At 50.9% G+C, this 21,319-nt stretch overlaps 1 protein-coding gene across 1 annotated transcript in view; it reads left to right on the top strand.

Annotated features, from left to right (window-relative positions):
- The window catches only part of FARP2 (FERM, ARH/RhoGEF and pleckstrin domain protein 2), a 99,478-nt gene that overhangs the window by 73,613 nt on the left and 4,546 nt on the right, over positions 1 to 21,319 (top strand). The window contains exons 15-22 of the mRNA XM_028140842.2: positions 5,834 to 6,012; positions 9,442 to 9,531; positions 9,909 to 10,042; positions 10,712 to 10,793; positions 12,436 to 12,673; positions 15,893 to 16,023; positions 16,524 to 16,592; positions 17,161 to 17,250. Of these exons, the coding sequence (XP_027996643.2) occupies positions 5,834 to 6,012; positions 9,442 to 9,531; positions 9,909 to 10,042; positions 10,712 to 10,793; positions 12,436 to 12,673; positions 15,893 to 16,023; positions 16,524 to 16,592; positions 17,161 to 17,250 (1,013 nt within the window). The remainder of the gene's footprint in view (positions 1 to 5,833; positions 6,013 to 9,441; positions 9,532 to 9,908; positions 10,043 to 10,711; positions 10,794 to 12,435; positions 12,674 to 15,892; positions 16,024 to 16,523; positions 16,593 to 17,160; positions 17,251 to 21,319) is intronic.

Raw genomic sequence — 21,319 nt, 5'->3', positions numbered from 1 at the left:
ATTGTCATCTTGCAAAGGCCTTTTGAATGGCTTTGGTGGGCAGGAACCTTCTGCTCCCAGTGCAGGCTCGCGGCTCCTGCTGCCCAGCGGGTGACGGAAAATGTCCCGTGCCACAGTGACAACCTTGCGCTGTACACACACAGCACATGAACCATTCCCCTATGTGTTATGTGTAGGTGACATGTGATGCCAAGTCCTATGTCTTCACGGTACGGTTATTCCCTCCTCTTTCATGGAACTTAAATTGCTACTAGAACAATTACTTCATAGACGAAATGTTAGTGTTTTCTCAGGCACTTAAAATTGAGGACTTTAGTATCTGTTCCCAAAGCCATGGAGTCTTACTGTGTCGGGGTTTTGTTTGGCCCTTGTCCTGAAGGTACAAAGCTTGTCACAGCTTGCTGTGGTGGCCACTGTTGGCCCCTCTCGTCACACAGTAGCTATGCCTTAAGTGTTCCCAGGTGCTGTTTTTTTGCATGAAAGCATCTACATTCCTCTAGAAAATGGAGAGAGAAGGAACTGGCGTTTCATTATGCATTTGAACTTGTTCATTCTTTAAAGAAACATTATGTTGCCTGGTTTGTGGTACTTGTAAAGCTTGTTTTCCATTGAAATTGCCATTTATAAATGTGCAGATATGTACTAATTCAGAATTTTTTAATTGTTTATTCAATAAAATAAGGACATATTTACTATGAATTTTTAAATGGGCTTTTTAGCTTTCTTTCCCTCTACTTGGTTATAGTTTTGATTTACATAATTAAAGATTATTTCTTATGTTAAATGAATCCCTGAAATGGCTCTTCACTTTATAGGCTTCTGAGCAGCAAACAGGCATTGTCTGTTTCAGATGTGGACAACATCCCCTGAAGGCCAGTGGGGGCAAGGAGAGGGCTTGCTTTTCTCAGCCTTAGCCAACTTTCAGTGCTTTCTGTCGGCCAGCCCAGCTGCGTGGTCGGGTGCTCAGGTGGATGGCAGTCGCCTGCTCTAAGCTTGAGGCTCTGGCTGAGGGCAGCACTGTTTGCAGCCTTGGGTTGAACCATGTGGTCCCTGGGCTGGTCCTGTGCACAGAACACGTGCTGTTGGCTTCTTAATTCTGAAAAAGAGAACATTATTGCCTTTCCCACCCAGTTGGCTAGAACCCACCCTGTAAAATCCCTGGCCCATGGTGTAGCCTCAGCTCAGATTCTGGACAGTCTTTACTCCAGCTCTGAACTTGTTTCCCATTTGGCTAAAATGCTTTCTGCTGCCTCCCCAGAGCCGTCCCTGCGCTCCGGCCACACCTGGGTCATGGGATTGGTGATACCCTACCCCCCGCCTCCTGGGCAGCAGCATTTGCTCCCTCTGGGCTGTTCTGTGCTGCACGGGAGTTGGGGGTGGTCTCCTCCCTGGCTTTTAAGGTGCCTGGCACATGCCAGTGGCCTTCTAGAAAAGACCCTGTCTGCACAAACTCCCCGAGACCCTGAGGGGGCAGTCACTCCCCACTGAGAGAAGAGGGTGATGGGTCACCAAGCAAGCGTCAGTTCCCTCCCACGTCAGGCCGGCCCTGCTCCCTGACCGAGGCCACCACTGCCCAGTGCCCCAGTTTGGGAATGAAGTGGTGATGGAAGCGAGTGGATCCTCAGAGAGACACCTCTGTGACAAATCCAGATTTTAAGAAACTGCTCAAAAGCATTTCTCTATTGGCTCTGTAGGTTGGCTGTTAGGAGAGTACCACTGTATGGCCTTTATATTTGAAGTATGTTATTTCAGATTACATTTCTTTTCTAATGAAAGTCACCGACAGACATTTTCATTTATTGAATAGTTTGCTTTGGGGACCTTGCTGTCATTGATCCAGTAGTTTAGAGAATCTGTAGTCACAGCTTCTCAAAGTTTGAGACAAAAGGTGTCGTTTATTAGAACAAAGACAGAGCTCCCTGGGACACCCACGTGTGTGCACGCACAGTGGAGACCCCACGCCCAGCAGGCACCAAGCCGGACAAATGACCCACAGTGTCACTATGTTATCGGTTAATGCGCCTGTTTTTCTCAACAAGGAAAGAGTCTTGATTATTTAGAACAAACAAAAGAAAAAAAAACTAAAAAATGCTTCTTGGGAGCACTGCACGTGTTGATGTCACCCTCTGAACTTCAGGTCACCACGTGTGTCGTGGGCCAGGCACCCACTCCAACCTTCCTCGTGTAGGCTTCTCGGCCCCATGGAGAGGACAGACCATCTGTCAGGTTCTCACCTGCTGTTTTGTAGATGAAGAAGAAGAGCAGGGAGGTGACCTTTGCGGGAACACAGCACAAGATGAACTGATAATTGGGCCATTTTTCTACTGCCCACTTACTTTTTTTAAGCCAAATTTTGTGTAAAGTGACTCATGACATTCTAGTCCAAAAATGGAGCCAGAGATAGTGTTCTGCTAACTCAGCTGCAAGCTCACATTCACCTGGATTCTTCGGACAAGTCAGCCATCCCTACTCATGGGATTACTGAGCCATTGTTCAAGCGAAAGAAGGAATTTCTAGATCTTATGCCTCCTACTGTCACGTTAACCTTCAAACTTAACCTTGAGTCTTCCAAACTGGAGCTGATTCTTTCTCTACTAGTAGGCAAAAATGTTCAAGATTATTTATTATAGAGATTTGATGAAGAGGATTTAAAGGTATGAAATAAAAAGTAATGTTAACTTTCCTCTAATCGTGATATTTGTCTTTCATCACCTAGTTAGGTGAAGAAAATGAAGGTAAGCACAACGTATAATACTGTGCTTTTTCAAGTGACATTTCAAAAATTATAAATATTTTGAAATTTTTGGAAATAACGAATGCCACAAAGCAAAGAAAACCAACTGCCAGACGTACTCACTGCCAAGTTTGAAATAGTTTTAAATTTAAGCATTTTTTGTAACTTGCAGCCTTGAGAACGGAGCCTGTCTGTGAACACAGTAGACAGTCTGATCCACTCCAGCAGAAACTCGAAGCTCAGTGAAACAACTACCGCCGTGTCAGTCACTTTCAAGTAACCAGATTTTGAAAACTGAAGAATTTCCAAAAATTCTTTGTCTACCATTCCTTGATACCATAGTGGTCTGGAAGCACGCTCTGTGTCTCAGTGGATGCTGTCGTAGGGACTCTTGTAACGCAGAACAGCATCCACTCTTCCTGCCTGTTGTTCCGCAGAGGACCTTGGACACGGGTCGGTTTTAACAAAAATCTCAGGGTAATTCTTCACCATGTCAGTTAAGGCTAAACATATTCTGTGATACCTAAAGTTCTGAAGGCATCTGCCTCCTGTGCATTGTGAACGTGGGCAGGATATTCCGAGGCAGGGGAGTGCTCCTCTTACACCCCTCACATCATCCCAGCAGGCTGGGGCTACCCAGCATCACTTCTGGAGAGACGCCTGCCGCGCCGTGGTCCACGCTTGTTTCTTGGTGTGGAGTGTGTGTTAGCGACACACACAGTAGAAAGATTGGCCACATAGGATAGGGCATGGGCACATGATGTACACTCAGACAACCTGGGTGTAGATGAGTCTTTTGCTTGAAAAGATATCTTCCCACAGATTTGTTGACTTTATCGTGTAGGATCTGTGTTTACATAATTGGAAGGAGGTATGACTTAAAACATTGTGCTGTCGCTGACAGATTTAATAAAAACAAGTATTCAATGGCAGTTTGTGATACTTTTTAATCTGTTCACTAAATTGTGAGTTGACAATTTTTGTGAAATAATAAGTATCTACAATGCTAACATCAAATGATGACTTTTAACCTTCCAAATGAGCAGTCCGTCCTGAAAGGGTTCCCTCTCTTTTACGAGTTCTTCACAGAGGGGCTGTTTCCTGGGCTGCATCTCTAATCTGACAGCTTTACTAGCCCACACTGGCCAACAGAGCGGAGAGCTGGTCACCCCATCTCCTCAGCTTTCTCCTTCTGCTATTGAAAAGTGAGGTCAAGTTTTGCAGCAACTTTTTGGTGAATTGCCAACTAGTAATTTGCTATGGGACTGCCCATCTCCAAGGGAGGTGCTGTGTGCGGTGCTGATAGACGGGAGAGTAAACAATGACCTTGTACTTCCTTTCACAGCCAGTGAGCATAAAACATTTTGGCTCTCACACCTTGAACAATACAATTGTGAAGAGTAAATAGATGAGTTATTAGTCACTTCTAGACTTTTTCTAAAATTTCAATGTGTGAAGGTATCTCAGTAATGCAATGTTGGTCTTATTAGGGACAAAAGGATTTTGGAGTGCAAATCCTAAGTAGCTCATCTTTGGACACAGGCCTCTTCTCCGTGTGAAAAGTAACTGTGCTGGGGACTATCCGGGAGCCCTTCATTCGGGTTTGGGCCCTTCAGAACTTACAGAGTCTACCCGGCCTGGTGTGGGAGAAGGGGTATAGGAATTTTATGTTATTTTAAGGTGGCTTAGCATATTTTAAATGTGTAATAAAAGCAAATTCTAATAAACTGGTTGTTAATTACATATCTTATTTTGTCCAGGTTTTCTAATGTGAGTGAGTGTCTCGTCGTGTTTTAACTCTGTCAGTTGTGAGAAATTCCAGAGGTAACTGCCGTCTTGGCTTTGCTAATTCATCTCTGGAAGCACCTCGGTGGCATCCAGGGTCCAGATTTGTCAATGTGAAAATAGGGCCCTGGCCAACCCTCAGCTGCCTGGGACGGCTAACTAACTCTAGTTCAGTTGCTTATGACTGTCCAGGGAGCAGGAAACAGGTGTGTCGGGTGTTCACAAAACCTCTACACCTGCCTACACACTTCCATGCTTTGGGATAAATAAACCAAACTTTGGTTTTATAAGCTGGTCACTATAGGTGACTGCATCTGAAGTCTTCAGTGTTGGAGGATCTGGCTTTAAGCCATTGTGTAGGGAGTGAGCAACCGCCACAGGCTCGAATTGAGTTATTTCTACCCCAGCATTTTGTAAGCGGACTTAATCATAGTTAGAAATAATGGTAGTTTGAGTGTTAAAACTCTATACATTTGGAAACTTAAGGTAAATGTCTATCTTAAGGAGCTTTTAAACAGCAGTTACATTTTTTGTTAAAACTCTGCTTTAATGGGATCTTTAAAATTCGGCATTTAATAGTAATTGTTTTCCCACGGGAGGAGGGGACATTAGAAATAAACCTTTAAGAATTTTTTAAAAATAATGGATAAGAGAATTTCTTTATTACAAAGTGTAGGATAGAATATACCTCATTAGCCTTTTTAGAACTAGGCCAAAATTTTGGTTTCTGTCTAGTCAAAAGCAAACATTGTTTTAAAAAGGGGGGAAATTTTACAATTACTTTTGTGGTATAATTCTAGAAAACCAAAATAAAATCTTTGTTAATGGAAAATTCAATTAAGTAGAAAACAATATAATGAGCTGTAATTTTTTATGATCAGTTTTTTAAATGAATGATTAATGAGTTTGGCCTTAAAATAGACATTTCTTCAGATATGTTATCATCCGTTCGATATGTCTCTAACTCGTACACAGAGGGTGCTCCTCCCTGTCTGTCCTGCTTCCCATGCTTGTGCTGCAGCTTTTATCTCTAGAGCAAAGAGAAGCCCTGGAACTGCCCAGCTCCCGGGGTCCCGGCGCCGGTGGTTGGCGTCTGTGAAGTCAGATTGGTCAGCCATCGACCTTTTTCTCATGTTCACTTTATGTCACGTTGAGAACTGCATGTGGTAGCGTCTTTACTTACACAGTTTCCAGGAAGTGCCGAGCAGCAGTGTAAGGCTAGTGTCGGCTAACGCCTGGTAAGAAATGTGGTGTCTGGCCGCATCCTGGCCCTTTCTCATTTCTCACTCCATCCCCCGCCCTGTTCAATTCCAGGCCTTCCCAAGGACAGCCCTCAGCCTTCTCCCTCCACCCGGAAGAGCCCACTGAGCCTGAGCCCTGTGTTTCAGGTGACGCTGGGCCCAGCTGAGCGGGGCTCGTCCCCACTCCTGAGCCCTGTCCTTAGCGACGCTGGCGGAACCAGGATGGACGATGAGGAGGAGCCGAAACACAAGGTGGGCACCGCCCCAAGCAGAGGGCTGGGTGCTGGTGGGCCTGGGTTTGCAAACTTCTCTCTGGGCTGGGAAGCCTGTGGGCGGAGCAGGACTGGGCTCTCTGCCCACACAGCCCTCCCATCCCAGGCCTGCTGAGGGAACGATGGTGAGCTGGCTTCCCTAGAGAAATCTCGTCTTGAGGTCCCCCTGTCACTTTTGGGGAATCTCTTGGGACCTTTGTAACAGTACCTGGCACCTATGGGCTCCGAGTGTTGGGCTGGGTCCCGGGGATGTGGCAGAAAGGGGCAGGCCCTGGAGGAGCCCTCAGCCCAGTAACGGGGAGGAGGTCTAATGCACAGGAAGGGTTTTGTCTGGGATCAAGGGAGTCGGGCTGATGTTTGAGTGGGTCCTGGAGTGTCAATGCCAGGGGAGGGAAGGGATAGGGTGGATTTAGGGTAGAAAGTGGAGGTAATCCCCAGGGATAGGAGTGGGGCAGGTGCAAAAAGGTAGGGTAGAGAGCTCATGGTTCAAGGCCAAGGCGATGGCCAGAGGCATTGGCACCCCTGGCCTTGTGGCCACTTCCACCCTTGTGGCCCTGGCCAGCAGCGTGGGCCATGTCCTGGTCAAGGCAGTCAGGGCAAGGTGGCTCTGCATGTGAGCACATGAGGAAGGGCAAAGGGTCCAGGGAATGTGACATTTGGGGAAGAGAGTGGTTAAAATAATGGGCTGTGGATTGTGTGGGCCCTGGGGGCCATGGAGAGGGAGAAGCCAGGAACCTTCTCTCTGTTCCCCTGCACTGAGTGGAGGCCCCCGAGGTGCACACCTGAAGGAAGCCGTGTTGAACTGGTCCCCAAGTGGTGGGACCCCGCCTCGCAGGTGCCTGTCATGTGGGCAGCTGTCATCGAGAACAACTTAGCACTCTGTGTGTTTCCTCCTGAATTGGCCAAAAAGCATGTGACATCCAGGGCTACCTGAGCTGGACCCATGAGATTCCTCACCAGGGGGGGCTGCAACTCTTCCAGGGATGGGGAGGCCTCTGCAGACATCTGTCCTTGTGCCGGGTCCCCGGGCCCTCTTCAGTGACAGCAGCCCTGGAAGGGAGTCCTGCTGTTGTGTGAGGTGTAGGTGCCGGCTGGCTTCCAGCCTAGGACGCCCCCCCCACCCCCCCCCACCCCCGGTGGTTGGGGCTTCGCAGCCAGTCCCCAGCCCTCAGGCCTCCATCTTGGCCATGTTGCTTTGGTGCGGTAACAAAATGGCTTGGAGGAAAGCTGTTTAAAAAAGTAAATTTTAATTTGTTACTTTCTGTATTAATAAAATAGTTGATCTTGAGGTGGTGATCTGTAGGGTGATGCCCTCTGACACCTGACCCTTGAGATTAATTGGGCTAACAGAGGTGTCTATGGCCATCGTTACCTAACCAGGCCTCTGGGAGGTCAGAGTGCAGCCACCTCACACAGTGCCTCCTGTTTCCCGGCCATGTGGCCACGGGATGCTGCGTGTCCCAGGCTACATGTCAAAGCAGCACCAAGCACAGGGGGCTCCCGGGGTGGCAGGACAGTGCTTTCTTCACCTCTGCCCCCTGGGCCACCCCAGGGAGGGACTGGCTGTGTTCTGTGCTGGTTTTGTGAACCTGCGTCCCCAACAAGGCCCGGCCCCCAGGTTCACTGATGACTCCCCAGTGGGACCTGGGCAGTCTTGGGGTTCCTCAGCTTCACAACCAAACATGCAGGGGTTGGGAATCGGGGTGTGGCCAGGGCGTTCACGTCTGGCTGTGCAGAGAGGCAGAGGCTGTGAGCCTCCCTCAGGACCACGTGTCCCTCAGGAGCATCCGTGTGGCTTGTTCTCACCAGCGTCTCCCACGTAACGCACCGTTTCTCCTCCTTTCTAATAGAAATTGGTGAGGACCAACAATACTCGAAAGGTACGAAAGCTGACGGTGGCTGGTGCCTCTTACAGGGGATTGTGCGGGGCTGAGAGAAGTGGCCACGGCACCACGCTCGGGCTCTCGCTGCTTTCTGCGGGGCAGGTGGCAGAGCGTGGCAGAAAGCACATCCCCTCCCGGGCTTCCCCTCCCAACACCCAGCCTGCGGCAGAGGTGTGGGTGGCTGCCTTACCTCCTCTCCACTGAGGGTTTCCTGAGAGGTTTCTTTACCCTAGAAATGGGGGTCAGCAATGGAAATGGGGGCCAACCTGACCCCTGACCTTCCTCCTCAAACCTGTCACCTGCATGGGTCAGAGGCTTTTTCCTTTGGCTTAGGCCCAAAACTGCAGTCACCCTTGCCTCCTTTGTCCTTCACACCTCCACCCACACCAGAACTGGACCCTCAGTGTATCCAGGGTCCCACCCCTCCTCCTGCCATTCCCCTTCCCAGGGTGGGAAGAGGCCTCCTGAAGAGCCCCAACCCCTCCCAGCCTGCACCACCCCGAAATCCCTCCCTGCCTTCCCTGCCAGTAACCAGCTTGCTGCACCTCTTCCCCCTCCCCCTTGACCTCTGACCTGTCTCCCACACCCAGCTGCCAGCCCCACCCTCTCCCTGGAGGCTGTGGCTGCCTCACCTCCTGCTCTGCTTCGGGTGCAGAGGACTTCTCTCCTGTGCTGGGAATTTCCCCACTAGCCAGGGCCAGGCTGCCGGTCTCTTTCCCGCTGAGATGCTGTCCACTCTGTTCCTGGGCCCGTCTCAGGTGCCTCTTTGGGGCTGGCATGTGCTTCATAGGCATGCCTGCTGGCAGACGTGGGGACAGTTGGCCTCTCAAAGATCTCAGCCTGGTGGAGGACAACACAGGGCGCAGGGATGGAGCGGGACCGGGTCGTCCAGCCAGGAAGGATGGAGAAGGGGTCATCGAGCCCAAGCGTGAGGCCTATGCTTTGCCGCAAGCCAGGCATGGGGGGCCTGGGTCCCCAGGGACGCAGTGCCACCCTTTCCGCTCCGGAGGGTCCCATCATTGCTGACGGGCCTGCCGACACCTGCACGTCGGGCAGAGGCCCCAATGGGGTTTAGAGCTCCAGCGCTGGGCCATCTCGGGCCCGGCCCTCGGTATGTGCTGGCCGCCTGGTGCTCTCACACAGGGCACCGTTAGGATGTATACTGTTGGCAATATTAATGACTTTTCTGTGAGTTAGGCTTAATCGTTATAATTACATGTATACCTATACACACTCTCATGTCTGTGTGTTAAGCAGCTACACTCCTGGCAGTGGTATCTGAACAATAATTTTTTTTGCAAAACCAATAATTAGCTTCAATATGTTGATGTTTGAACAGCAATTCTTTTCTCAAAAAGAATAACATACCATGAGAAAAAACATGTGAAGGAGAAACAACCGGGCTTATATTCTTACTCAGAAGGGAGTGTCTTCAGGAATTACGGACAAACCCGTGTGAGAACGTCAATCTGAGCAGAAGAAAGCGTGTCTGACGGGCGCGTGCTCACCGTCTGCGCCTCTTACAGGGCACAGCCGCCGGCGAGGCCTACTTCATAGCCAAGGAGATTCTCGCCACGGAGCGCACGTACCTGAAGGACTTAGAAGTTATCACTGTGGTATGAAAACTACGTCTTTTATTCCTTTCATTTTCTTAATATTTCTTAATCCTAAACCAGAGACAGGAGAGCCCTCCAAAGAAATACTTCTCAGCCATCATGAGATCTACATGGACGTGTTCTGTGAAACACATCTAAAGAATGTCTAAGTCGGGTCAGAATATTGGGTCCGTTTTTTTATAAAACTGGGAATATAGCCACTTGAGGCTTTTCATCCAGAACAGTTCTCTTGTAATGTTGGGGACATTTGGTGGCCAGTCAAGAGGACAGCCACGGCATGTGAGCTGTCCGCAGGGGGACTCTGGGTCAGCACAGCTGTCCCGTGGCCACAGGCCCCGGGGTGATCCCTCAGGCACCGCGCTCCGCTCTTCCCGCAGTGGTTCCGCAGCGCCGTGGTCAAGGAGGACGCCATGCCTGCAGACCTGATGACGCTGCTCTTCTCCAACATCGACCCCATCTACGAGTTCCACAGGGGCTTCCTGTGTGAGGTGGAGCAGAGGCTGGCACTCTGGTAACGCCCCCCCCCCCCGCCCCGCACTCGCGGCCGCCCCCGCCCCGCACTCGCGGCCGCCCCCTCCCCGCACACGCAGCCGCCCCCTCCTGCACACGCAGCCGCCCCCTCCCCGCACACATGGCCGCCCCCTCCTGCACACGCGGCCGCCCCCTCCTGCACACGCAGCCGCCCCCTCCCCCGCACACGCCGCCGCCCCCGCCCCGCACTCGCGGCCGCCCCCTCCTGCACACGCGGCCGCCCCCTCCTGCACACGCGGCCGCCCCCTCCTGCACACGCAGCCGCCCCCTCCCCGCACACACGGCCGCCCCTCATCACCACCACTGCTTTCTGGAACGTCCCAGCTTCAGACGCTAATTCACCAGAGTCGTTACTTCATGGAAGTCTATTTTTAAAACGTGTGAGGAGTAGACAGTAATAATCACATTTACCCATCCTACTTCAGAAGAATGAACAGAGTTGTTAAAGTAGATGATTCTATTTTTTCCTAGTTACTGTCTGTTAGAGAATGGCCCACACGTAAAGATTGCGTCTGTCAAGCACAGGCCTTCCACTCGAAGGAGCTCACTGCTGTCCTGGCCGTGATGGGCAGCTGGCCCACGAGATCGATCAGCGTGGATCTCACGAGCTGTCCTGAGGTTTGATTGTATTTGTCCATCTCTGCTCCAGGGAAGGACCTTCCGGTGCCCAGGCCCCAGGCAGCCATCAGCGAATCGGGGACGTCCTGCTCCGGAACATGCACCAGTTAAAGGTAGCGACTCGGGGCGAGCACCTGGCGTGCAGCACAGTGTACCCTCAGGACCGCGTTCCCTGGGAACAGCACTCACCTCAGAGCTGCTTCCCCTAAGGACAGTGTCCTCCCCAACAGCACCCCTTCACTCCCGCGCCCCCTCATTCCATCCAGTCAGGATGGGATGTCCTCGGAGCAAGATCTCCTGGGAGCATCATCATTCCCGGTGCCCAGCCTTCCCTCCAGGCAGCTCTACCCTCCGAGCAGCCTCGGTCAGGACAGCTCCATTCAGAGGTCCTTCCTCGGGGAGCCAGGCCCCTCAGAAACCCCCTCACCTCAGAGCAGCCTCGGGGGACGTGTGCTGGGAGCTGGCTCTCCGGCTGCCCAGGTGCTGCTGTTGCTGAGCTCCCGCCAGACAGGGCGCGCAGAGCCTGTGCAGGGGTTGTTAGGGTTTGCGTCCACTCTCCTCTGGGCTCATAGTTCAGGGTTTTCCTTCAGAGGCATGAGAGGTTCGTGAAGAAAATGTGCCAAGGGAAGCCCGGACGGGTTGGCTGTAGGTAACCCGGTCAGCAGCGCGGCGGAAGCGGGAGGCCTTCTCGGGAGGGCCGGCTCCCACAGGCGTTGGACCCAGCGGCTGTGCTTTCACTGCACAGGGCCCTGCTCTCGCTGGACAGTCTGGGATGGGCCTCTCCCGCCCACACATCTGTCCTGGAGCTCTCGCATCCAGCCTGAGACTGGGGTCCCTCCCACCGCCGGCCTCCACCCGCTCGCATCACTCCAACTCCCCAGCCTTCTCTGTCGCGCCCATTCGCTGGGAGGCGGCACCTCCGTCCCAGGCCTGTCCCACCTCCACCCAGTCCACCCAGACTCCTGAGGTCCTTCCACCCGTTCGCTCCTAGACACCCGAGGGGCCACAGGATCGCCTACGCTGTCTTCAGAGAGCCCTGCGTGAAGAGCTCCATTCTGCCCAGAGCCCCCTTCTTTACCCCACACACGTTTTGGTTTTCTGAGCCCGGCTCATGAATAAGTGTTACCACCTATCCCAGAAGCCCTTACAAAAATGTTAAATCAAAATATATATAAATCTGTTTGAGCCTATACCACACAAGTCACATGTACTGTTCATTAAAACAAACTGATTGAATATTAGAAACTTCTAGAAGGTAGGGACTAGTTGAGTTTAATATGACTGAAACACTGCCAGCCCGTACATGTGTGCACTTGGTGTGTGACAGTGTCAGGAGTGACCCTCCCTCTCTGGTAAGTGGGCTGAACACGCTTTGCCGGCTCTGGAGTGTGGCTGACGCAGCCTCTCCGAGGCGGGGAGCTCCCTGCTGTCACCTGAGGCGGGTACAGCCCTCTCAGCCTCGGCACTTCATCTGTGGTCCTCCCCCCACTGGAGGTTTGAGGGCAGTCAGCAGCGAGGGGGTGCCCTCCTGCTGGCGTGAGGTTGGGTTAGGGTGGGGTCTCCGATGGGGCCGGAGGACCCCCAGGGAGGCTGGACACCCAGCGGACACGCCCTGGCCATTGTCCTCTGTGCTGCCCCATTGGGGTTTCCAGCCAGTGTGTGACGTCCACACGGAGAGCCGTCCAGACAGGCCACTCCCCGCTGGACTCCCTCTCCGGGGCCCTGACCTCACGAGCCCCTGTTGTGCCTCCACAGCAGTTCACCGGCTGCTTCCAAAGGCACGACGAGGTGCTGACAGAACTGGAAAAGGCCACCAAACGCTGCAGGAAGCTGGAGACCGTGTACAAAGAGTTCGAGCTCCAGAAAGTCTGCTACTTGCCTCTCAACACGTTCTTGCTGAAGCCCATCCAGCGACTGGTGCACTACCGCCTGCTGCTGCAGCGGCTGTGCGGGCACTACGCGCCCGGGCACCGCGACTACGCCGACTGCCGTGGTGAGTGCGGCTGCCGTGCTGAGGGAGGCGCGGCTGGCAAACCTGCAGGCTTCGGCTCCCTTATTGGGGAAGCTCAGGCTGTGCGCGCCCCCCAGGAGGGCCACGTCTGCAGGGGCAGAGCTGGCACTGCCCGCCCCCCTCCCCAGCTGACGGAGCCCAGCAGGCCCTGGGTCTGCACAGGCCAGGGCTGCCCTCCAGCCCCACTGCCTTTCCCTGCTCCAAATCGGAACCACGAGTGAAGGGCTCCCACGAGTGCAGTGGGGGTGGAATGACCCCTAGAGGGACCTGCTACCTGGAGGTATTTCTGTTCTGCAAGCCTTGACGCTAAAACTCAAACATTTGGTCCAGGGTGGCCTGTTAGAAGTTTTTGTCATAGACGGACTTTTATCATTTTTGTGTGTTAAAGGAACAAAAAGATAAACCCTGACCTTTTTAACCTACAATATCACCCCTAGTTGTAGGATATATTTAGTGCAGGAAGTTACTCTCTATAGGAAGGTTTTTACAAGTAAATTCACCATCGTCATTACAAGTAAGATAAAAGACTAGCACTACTTCTAGCTGGTCTCCCATAGTCATAAATGGGTATAAATAAGATGCTTTCTGATGAATGAGAAACAAAATGGACTACTCTCCTCTTCATTCTGAAAGCAAGTGTTTCATGTTTGCTACAAAGGAAAAGACAAAATTGTCAAAAATATTTCCAAGCATTTTCAGGGAAATAAAAAAGTGCAGCACATTTAAAATGCTGCCATGCTGGCCTCAGCCAGCCTTTTCCTGCAGGGGGGGCAGTGCTAGGAGGAGAGGGTGGCCCCTCTCCAGGTCATCGGGGAGGCCATGCCCATGCAGAGGGCCGGGCGCCCTCACTACTCGGGTTCCTCATCAGTAAAACCATCTCATGGGCTGATACAAAAGCTAAATGAGGCTGCACTTCTGGAAGTGCTTTGTAAATTGTTGACCCAACATGGTGCCAACAACTGGCACCTGGATGGGTTTGCTTCAGCCGTCTCTGGAGGGCTCAGCTGATGGAGTCCCGTCCCACCACGACCCACCCACCCACAGGGCCAGGGAAGAAGGCCCCTGGGGTGTCGATGTTACCAGCCCTTTTGGTCTTCCCAAGAGTTGAGCTTGAGCCTGTTGGACAAAAGGAGGAACCTCTAGGTTGGGGCTTAGAGAAGATGGCCTGGCATCTTAATTTTATCCTTCATTCAGTAAGGGTTTCCCAAGGGCTGTGCCTGGGCTGGCCAGGTGCTAAGTGTGTATTGATGGTTTGTCAACATCACGCTGGTTCCGTGGAGACCCAGGCACGGGATGGTACTGTGTCCGAAGCACATCCCCAGCATCTGGCAGCTTCTAGTTCCAGCCCAAGGGCAGTGTGGCGCCCACATGGCAGTCAAACCTCCCAGCCCTGCACTCCATGCACACACAGTGTCCAAGGGCAAGGTGGCACTGGGTGCCGTCCAGGGCAGACACGTGGGGCCAGGCAGCCTGCAGTGAACAAGCAGAGGGAAGAGTCTCTGCCAACAGTGTGTCACTCAGACCTGAGCTGGGCCCTGGGGGCTGGCGAGGCGAGAGAGGGGCCAGAGCTCAGGAGTCTGCACAGAGCAACTCCAGGTGTCCGCCCTGTGCTAGCATCACCAGGGCTCTTTTTTTTTTTTTTTAATATATTTTATTGATTTCTTACAGAGAGGAAGGGAGAGGGATAGAGAGTTAGAAACATCGATGAGAGAGAAACATCGATCAGCTGCCTCCTGCACACTCCCTACTGGGGATGTGCCCGCAACCAAGGTACACGCCCTTGACCGGAATCGAACCTGAGACCCTTGAGTCCGCAGGCTGACGCTCTATCCACTGAGCCAAACCGGTTTCGGCACCAGGGCTCTTATAATGGCTCATTTGTGAATGAATAATTCATCTCCCCAGGTGCTTCCTTATCTGACTTCATCCTCCTAAAGCTTTGGGGCAGGTACTGGGGAGCCAGCACTCACAGACCTCCACTTACCAGACTCATGGAGCTGGAGCTGAGAAGGCGCAGAGTTGGGTGGGGTGGATGTCACCTGTGCTGCTTGGGACCTCGAGGGGCAGTGGGCAGGCAGTCAGCGGGGTCCTCATGAGAAGATAGCAGGCCCCCATCAGTGGTTGAAACAAGGAGTCAAGGAAGATGTGGTCCCTGCTTGTGGGGGGTGGGGCCAGTCTGGCCAAGCAGCTGCTCCCAGTGTGTCCTGGTCAGGTCTCTGAAGACCACTCTCAATATCGGAGTTGGTGTTTCACCTGAATATGTTTTCCTTCCTGATTCTAATTTTTCATAACTTGGCTTGAACTATATGATTAGCATCTGCACCTCCATTCAAGGAGAAAATTACAAATACTTTGAAGGTGCAAATTATTTAGACTTTAAACTACAGTAAATGGTTTTCCCTAAAGAACAAATACTGCTTTGCCTGTAACATTAGTTATTTACAAAGAAAGACTGTTCTTTCTCTTGACCACATCTGAGTATTGGCTAGTCAGTAGTTTGGGCTGAACAAATTCAAGTTTTGCTTCATCTGCAGGAACCTGCACTTGTGCCTTGGCTATGGGTGGAGTTTGAGTAGAATGTTCCTTGAATTAAAACTGATTTTTTAAATGCCAGTTCTGGCCCAGCCAGCATGGCTCAGTGGTTGAGCGTTGACCTATGACCAGAAGGTTGCAGTTCGATTCTGGTCAGGGCACATGTCTGGGTTGCAAGCTTGATCCCTAGTAGGGGGCGTATAGAAAGAAGCTGACCAATGATTCTCTCTCATCATTGATGTTTCTATCTCTCTCTCTCTCTCTCTTTCCTTCCTCTCTGAAATCAATAAAAATAATTTTAATAAAAAATAAATAAAATGCTAGTTCTACCCTGGCCACTGTAGCTCAGCTGGTTGGAGCATCCTCCCATACACCAAAAGGTCACTGGTTTGATTACCAGTCAGGGTACATACCCAGGTTTCAAGTTCAATCCCCAGTCAGGGCAAGTATGGGAGGCAATTGATGGATGTTTCACTCTCGCATCCGTGTTTCTCTCCCTCTCCCTTCCTCTCTCATCTGAAATTGATAGAAGCATGGCCTTGGGTGAGGATTTAAAAAAATAAAATTCCAGTTCCTGTCACAAAGTGGTGCTAGCGGGGGAACAGGGTTGTCTGTGCCACCCCTGGCCCACCTGCCTGGGTGCCTGTATTGAGGGTTCTCTTCACACAGATGCCCTCAAGGTCATCACGGAAGTGACCTCCATACTACAACACAGCCTCGTCCGACTGGAGAACCTCCAGAAGCTGACAGAGCTGCAGCGGGACTTGGTTGGCATAGAGAACCTCATCGCTCCAGGCAGGGTAAGTGACTCAAAAAGGTTTTTGAGCTGGTTACTTCATTGTTTTGGTTGCGATATAATTCACATATCACAGAATTCACCCTTTCAACGTGTGTGACTCAGTTTTCCTCAATGTGGAACTCATGGCTTCATTTCTATGGCTGAACTTTCCAGAAGCTTCTCAATAAGAGCAGTACGCTTTGCTTTATATGACAGCCTAGTGTAGCCAACCTGCTGTAAGGTGCTCAGCAGATGGTTTGGAGACTGAGTTAATTGGCACCCAGACAGGCCCGGGTGACCATGAGGAGCAGACAGGAAGGAGGAAGGCAGGAAGGTGCGGAAGGTCCTTGAACATCTGGGCAGGAGGGCACCGGTGAAGGGCTGGATGGGGCTGTGAGGGGCTCATCCAACGGCTCAGAGAAGCACACATGGTGACATCAGCCAGGCCCCGGCCCCTCCAGCGTGCTGTCTGCTGAGGCAGCTGTGGGCCCACACAATGCCGACCTCATTGCTGTCTTTCAGGAGTTCATCCGTGAGGGCTGCCTTCACAAGCTCACCAGGAAGGGCCTGCAGCAGAGAATGTTCTTTCTGGTAGGTGGATGGGCAGCAGTTGTGTTGGGGGGACTATGCCAGCGCGTTGGGCCAGGTGGGCAGCCTCAAAGTCAGACAGGAGCCAAGTGAGGGTCACAGAACACACTCCAGGCCAGCTGCCGTCCTGATTCTGTCTGTGGATGAGCAAAGCCAGCGCTTAGAAAATTCATGTGCCTGTGGCTGCAGGGGTGTCTGTCCTGCCGAGCTGCCAGCTCGCAGGGTCTTGCTCTCCGGCTTTGACTCTGGGAGCTGAGGCCCTCCCAGCCAGTCCCTGCTGCCACCAGCTTTCCAGTCATCCGCTTCTTCCTCACATCCAGTTAGATCCAGACCTCAGCATCCTGTATGAGAGGTGACTGGGCCAAGGACGTCTGCTGGTTTGTGTGGTTACTAGTTACTTCTAGTCAGAAACAATTTTATGAATGAAATAAAAATCCCTTTTGCACCAGAAATCTCCAGCAAGCTGAATAGACTTGATAACACCATAGAGCCCTTGGAGTTGAAATTCATCTGACAGTTAAAACCCTGTTACTTGTTTTTTAAATGATTTATCTAAAGCTGCCTGGCTCAGTTCTCAGATATGTTGCTGTACACAAGCAGAGGTGTCTCGGGAACCAGCCACTTCCGGATCCGGGGCCTCCTCCCGCTTCATGGCATGCTGGTGAGTGCTGAGGAACCGGCTGTGGTATTTGGGATTCAACTGGCTACCTTAAAGCACCTGTTGGTCTGCTTCTATCTGTTGTGGTTATTGTTTTTGGTGCTCAAACAGCTGCCCCTGCAGCCCCTCCAGACTCAACCCTGGGACCACCACCAGCACCTGCAGGACAAGCCCCCAACTCACCTTGTGCACCTGCCACCCCCAGAGTGGGAGGTGCAATGAAAGACCCCAGGCAGGCGCTGGGGCCACTTTGCTGCTGGAGGGGTGGGAGCGGACACAGGTTTTGAAAGACAAAACCAAACCACCACATCTTAAGACTGTAGCGTTTCTACTTCTTTAATTTGTATCTCTTTTATATTGACAATTTTGGTCCTGCATGGCATCATTAGTTATCACACACACACACACACACACACACACACACACACACACACACGGATACACACACCGCTTTAATACAGTCAGATGTGCCCTGACCAGGTGGCTCGGTTGGAGCGTTGTCCCATACACCAGAAGGTTGTGGATTCAGTTCCCGGTCAGGACACATACCTAGGTGCGCATTCAATCCCCGATCAGGGTGTGTATAGGAGGTAACCGATCGATGTATCTCTCTCCCACACACACCTCTTCCTCTCTCTAAAATATATCCTTGGTATCCTTGGGTGAGGATTATCTATACTAATAAAAAGGTAATATGCTAATTAGACTGGGTGACTGGATATCTTCTGGATGTCTGACTTCCTTCCAGACAGTTAGGGGACAACCAGGCCAGCAGGGAGGCAGTTGGGGGGTGGCCAGGTCGGCAGGGGGGTAGTTGGGGGGCAGCCAGGCCGGCAGGCAGGCAAGCGGTTAGGATTGCAAGAGGGATGTCCCTGATTGGAGAGAGTGCAGGCCGGGCTGAGGGACCACCCCCTCCCCCCGCAGTGCACCGGACCTCTAGTTAAAAATAAAAAACACGCTACCACTGATGGGGAAGCTATGGGCTGGAGAAGCTCCCAGTGAGCTGGAGCCTGGCTTCTTTCCTCTGAGTCCTGTGTGAGGTCTCTGCAGTAGTCTCTTGTGTGGCATCCAGCTTGCCCTTTGCCCTTTCACCTCTGTTTCCACTCTGTTGTTGCTGGCCTGGACTGTTAGGGATCCTGCTGGTCTGGGAGCACTCTGTCCAGCATGTCCCCATCCCCACTGTCACAGCTGCAACATGACACTTGTAATTCTGATGAACAGAAATTCCTCATTTTAATGTAATCCAGTTGTTAGCCGCCTCCTTTGTGGTCAGTGCTTTCTAGGCCTGATGAGAGACCTTCATTTGCCCTCCGTGTAAGTGTGCACTCAGCCTGGAAGCCACGTTTAGGAATGGTAAAGATAGGAGGCCACGTTCAGAGGTGCCATGGATCCAGAGCACCTGACTGCAGCGAGTATCTCTCCCTGAGGCCCCCGCCAGGCCTCCCCTCCAGGTGTCCGTGGGTGGGATCCGATCATGCCTTGCTGTCGTGCCTGGCCTGCTGCCTCGATTTCTGCAGCTCAGAGCAGTCCTGCACGCACCCCGTCTTCTTCTAAGGTGTCTTGCCTTTCCTGGCCCTCAGGGTCCCTCCAAGCTTCTCCACTCTCAGCAAGGAGGGTCAGTTTGAAAGAGCTCACCTGCCATTACTGGAAGCAGACCCCCTCTGTTTTCATCATTATACTTTCATTATAGAAAAAAATAAAATATAAAATGAAAACCAGTCACAATTTTACCATCCAGCAATAAGCACTGTTGGCCTTTTGCCCAAGGCCCTTCCAGCTTCACATGTAGATGGAGGTATTTTGCTGCCACAGTGGACTAACTTTCACAAGCGGTTTTGTGGCCTGCACTGGTTTTGCTTAGTGATGCGTCGTGAACATGCTCGTGTGTCCTCTGTGCTTCCACCACCTCGTCAAGTGGAGATGAGAGGAGATGAACGCACAGTGGGGAGCTGGCCCGTTGACTGATTGGCTATACTGCACACTCCAGCTGCACCTAGCATTTCAGGATTAGAAACAGCACCATTGTGTGCGTCTCTACACCTCAACCACATCCTTGAAATAAACCCCAAAAGGCGGTGTTTGGACGCAGTGTGCCATTCCAGTGTGAGTGTGGCTGCTCCGTGGCTGTCGGAGCACATGCACCAGTGGACCATCCCACTGGGCACATCTGAGGCTGCACCATCTGCACGGCCCTGGGGAGCACTGGGGATTCACCCTCATCTTTTCCAGTTTGGCGAGTGGAGCAGCCCTGGGACGTCCTTGCCTCCTGGCACTCCCTCTAGGAGGCATTCGTGTCTATCACTCTGGTCTCCATGATGTTAGCTTTTCATGCACTTTTGTAACAGTTATAAAGAGGCCAGCCAACCCTCACATGTAGAAAAGCTTTCCCCAGCTAGTAACTCCTTTTCACTTTGCCTGCAGTTTGGTTTTACCTTGTAGAATTGAAACCCATCTGGACAGGGATTGTGTTTGTCTTGTTCCTAGAACGGTCTGTGGCTCATTCTTGCTGAGGGAGTGAACTTAAGACTCTGTAGTCAGATCTGCCATCTTTTCCTTTAGGGTTCCTGTCCTTGGTGTGGGCTCAAAAAGTCCCTCCCCTGCCAAGATTATATTGGCACCTTGTGCCATGGTGTGGGGACCTCCTGTTTCCTGGTACATTTATGGTTTCATTTTTCTCTTTCAATTAATCTACCTAAAATATTTCATTGGATGTTATTAGATTGGGACTCATTTTCTGCCCATATAATCAGTTTTCCCCTTATTCATTGGACCCTTCATATTCTGATTTCGAAGGCTGCCTTGACCATATAAACAGCCCTTGTTTTCACACTTGGGCTCTTTCTGGGCATTTTGTGTTTCTCATCAGTCCACACTCTTCTCATTTCTGGTGTTATATGTTACAGTCACTGTCTAGGAGAATAAGTTTCATCCCTCATTTGTCCTCCTTTTTAAAAATTTTTTTTGCTATTCTTATGTATTTAATTCTTCCAGTAAATTTTTTAATAATTTGGACAGATTCATTCAAAAAACACCATTGAGATTTCTCTTGAAATTGTATTGCCGTCATATGCCACATAATGATGGGGATATATGTTTCAGAAATGTGTCATGCTGTGATTTTGTCACGTGAATATCAGAGCACACCTGCACAAACTTACGTGGTTCAACCGACTACACATCTGGGCTGTGTGATACTGCTATTGCTCTTGGGCTATAGCCTACACAGCATATTACTGTATTGAATACTGTAGGCAACTATAACACCATGTTATTTGTGTATCTTAACATAGAAAAGATACTATAAAAATACGGTATAAAAAATAAAAGTGGAAAAAATATTTAAAATGGTATACCTGAATAGAGCACTTACCATGAATGGAGATTATAGGACTGCAAGTTGCTCTGGGTGAGTGAGTGGGTAATGAGTGAACGTGAGGGTCTGGGACATCATTGCACACAACAGTAGACTTTATAAACCCTGTACACTGAGGCTACCCTCAATTTATAAAACACGATTTTAAACCAAGCACAAGAGAAAATGATGACATCAAGAGACACGGTAAACACAAGATATATGAGGGTGCTGCCGATGTAACACAGCTGTTTTATAATAAACTGCTTTTTAATCATAGAAAGAGTACACTCTAAAACAATGATGAAAATTATGGTATATTAAATACATAAACCAGTGACATAGTAGTTTATTATTACATACTATACATAACTGTATTACTATACTTTTATATGACTGGTGGCAGGTTTATTTACACCAGTATCACCACAAACTCATGAGTAATGTGTTGTGCTAGGACAGTGGTCGGCAAACTCATTAGTCAACAGAGCCAAATATCAACAGTACAACGATTGAAATTTCTTTTGAGAGCCAAATTTTTTAAACTTAAACTTCTTCTAACGCCACTTCTTCAAAATAGACTCGCCCAGGCCGTGGTATTTTGTGGAAGAGCCACACACTCAAGGGGCCAAAGAGCCGCATGTGGCTCGCGAGCCGCAGTTTGCCGACCACAGTGCTAGGACATTATAATCACTAAGTGATAAGAATTTTTCAGTTCTA

The sequence above is a fragment of the Eptesicus fuscus genome, chromosome 11 (assembly GCF_027574615.1).
Source record: "Eptesicus fuscus isolate TK198812 chromosome 11, DD_ASM_mEF_20220401, whole genome shotgun sequence".
In the NCBI taxonomy this organism is placed as follows: domain Eukaryota; kingdom Metazoa; phylum Chordata; class Mammalia; order Chiroptera; family Vespertilionidae; genus Eptesicus; species Eptesicus fuscus.
This window is presented reverse-complemented; position numbering and strand designations above follow the sequence as displayed.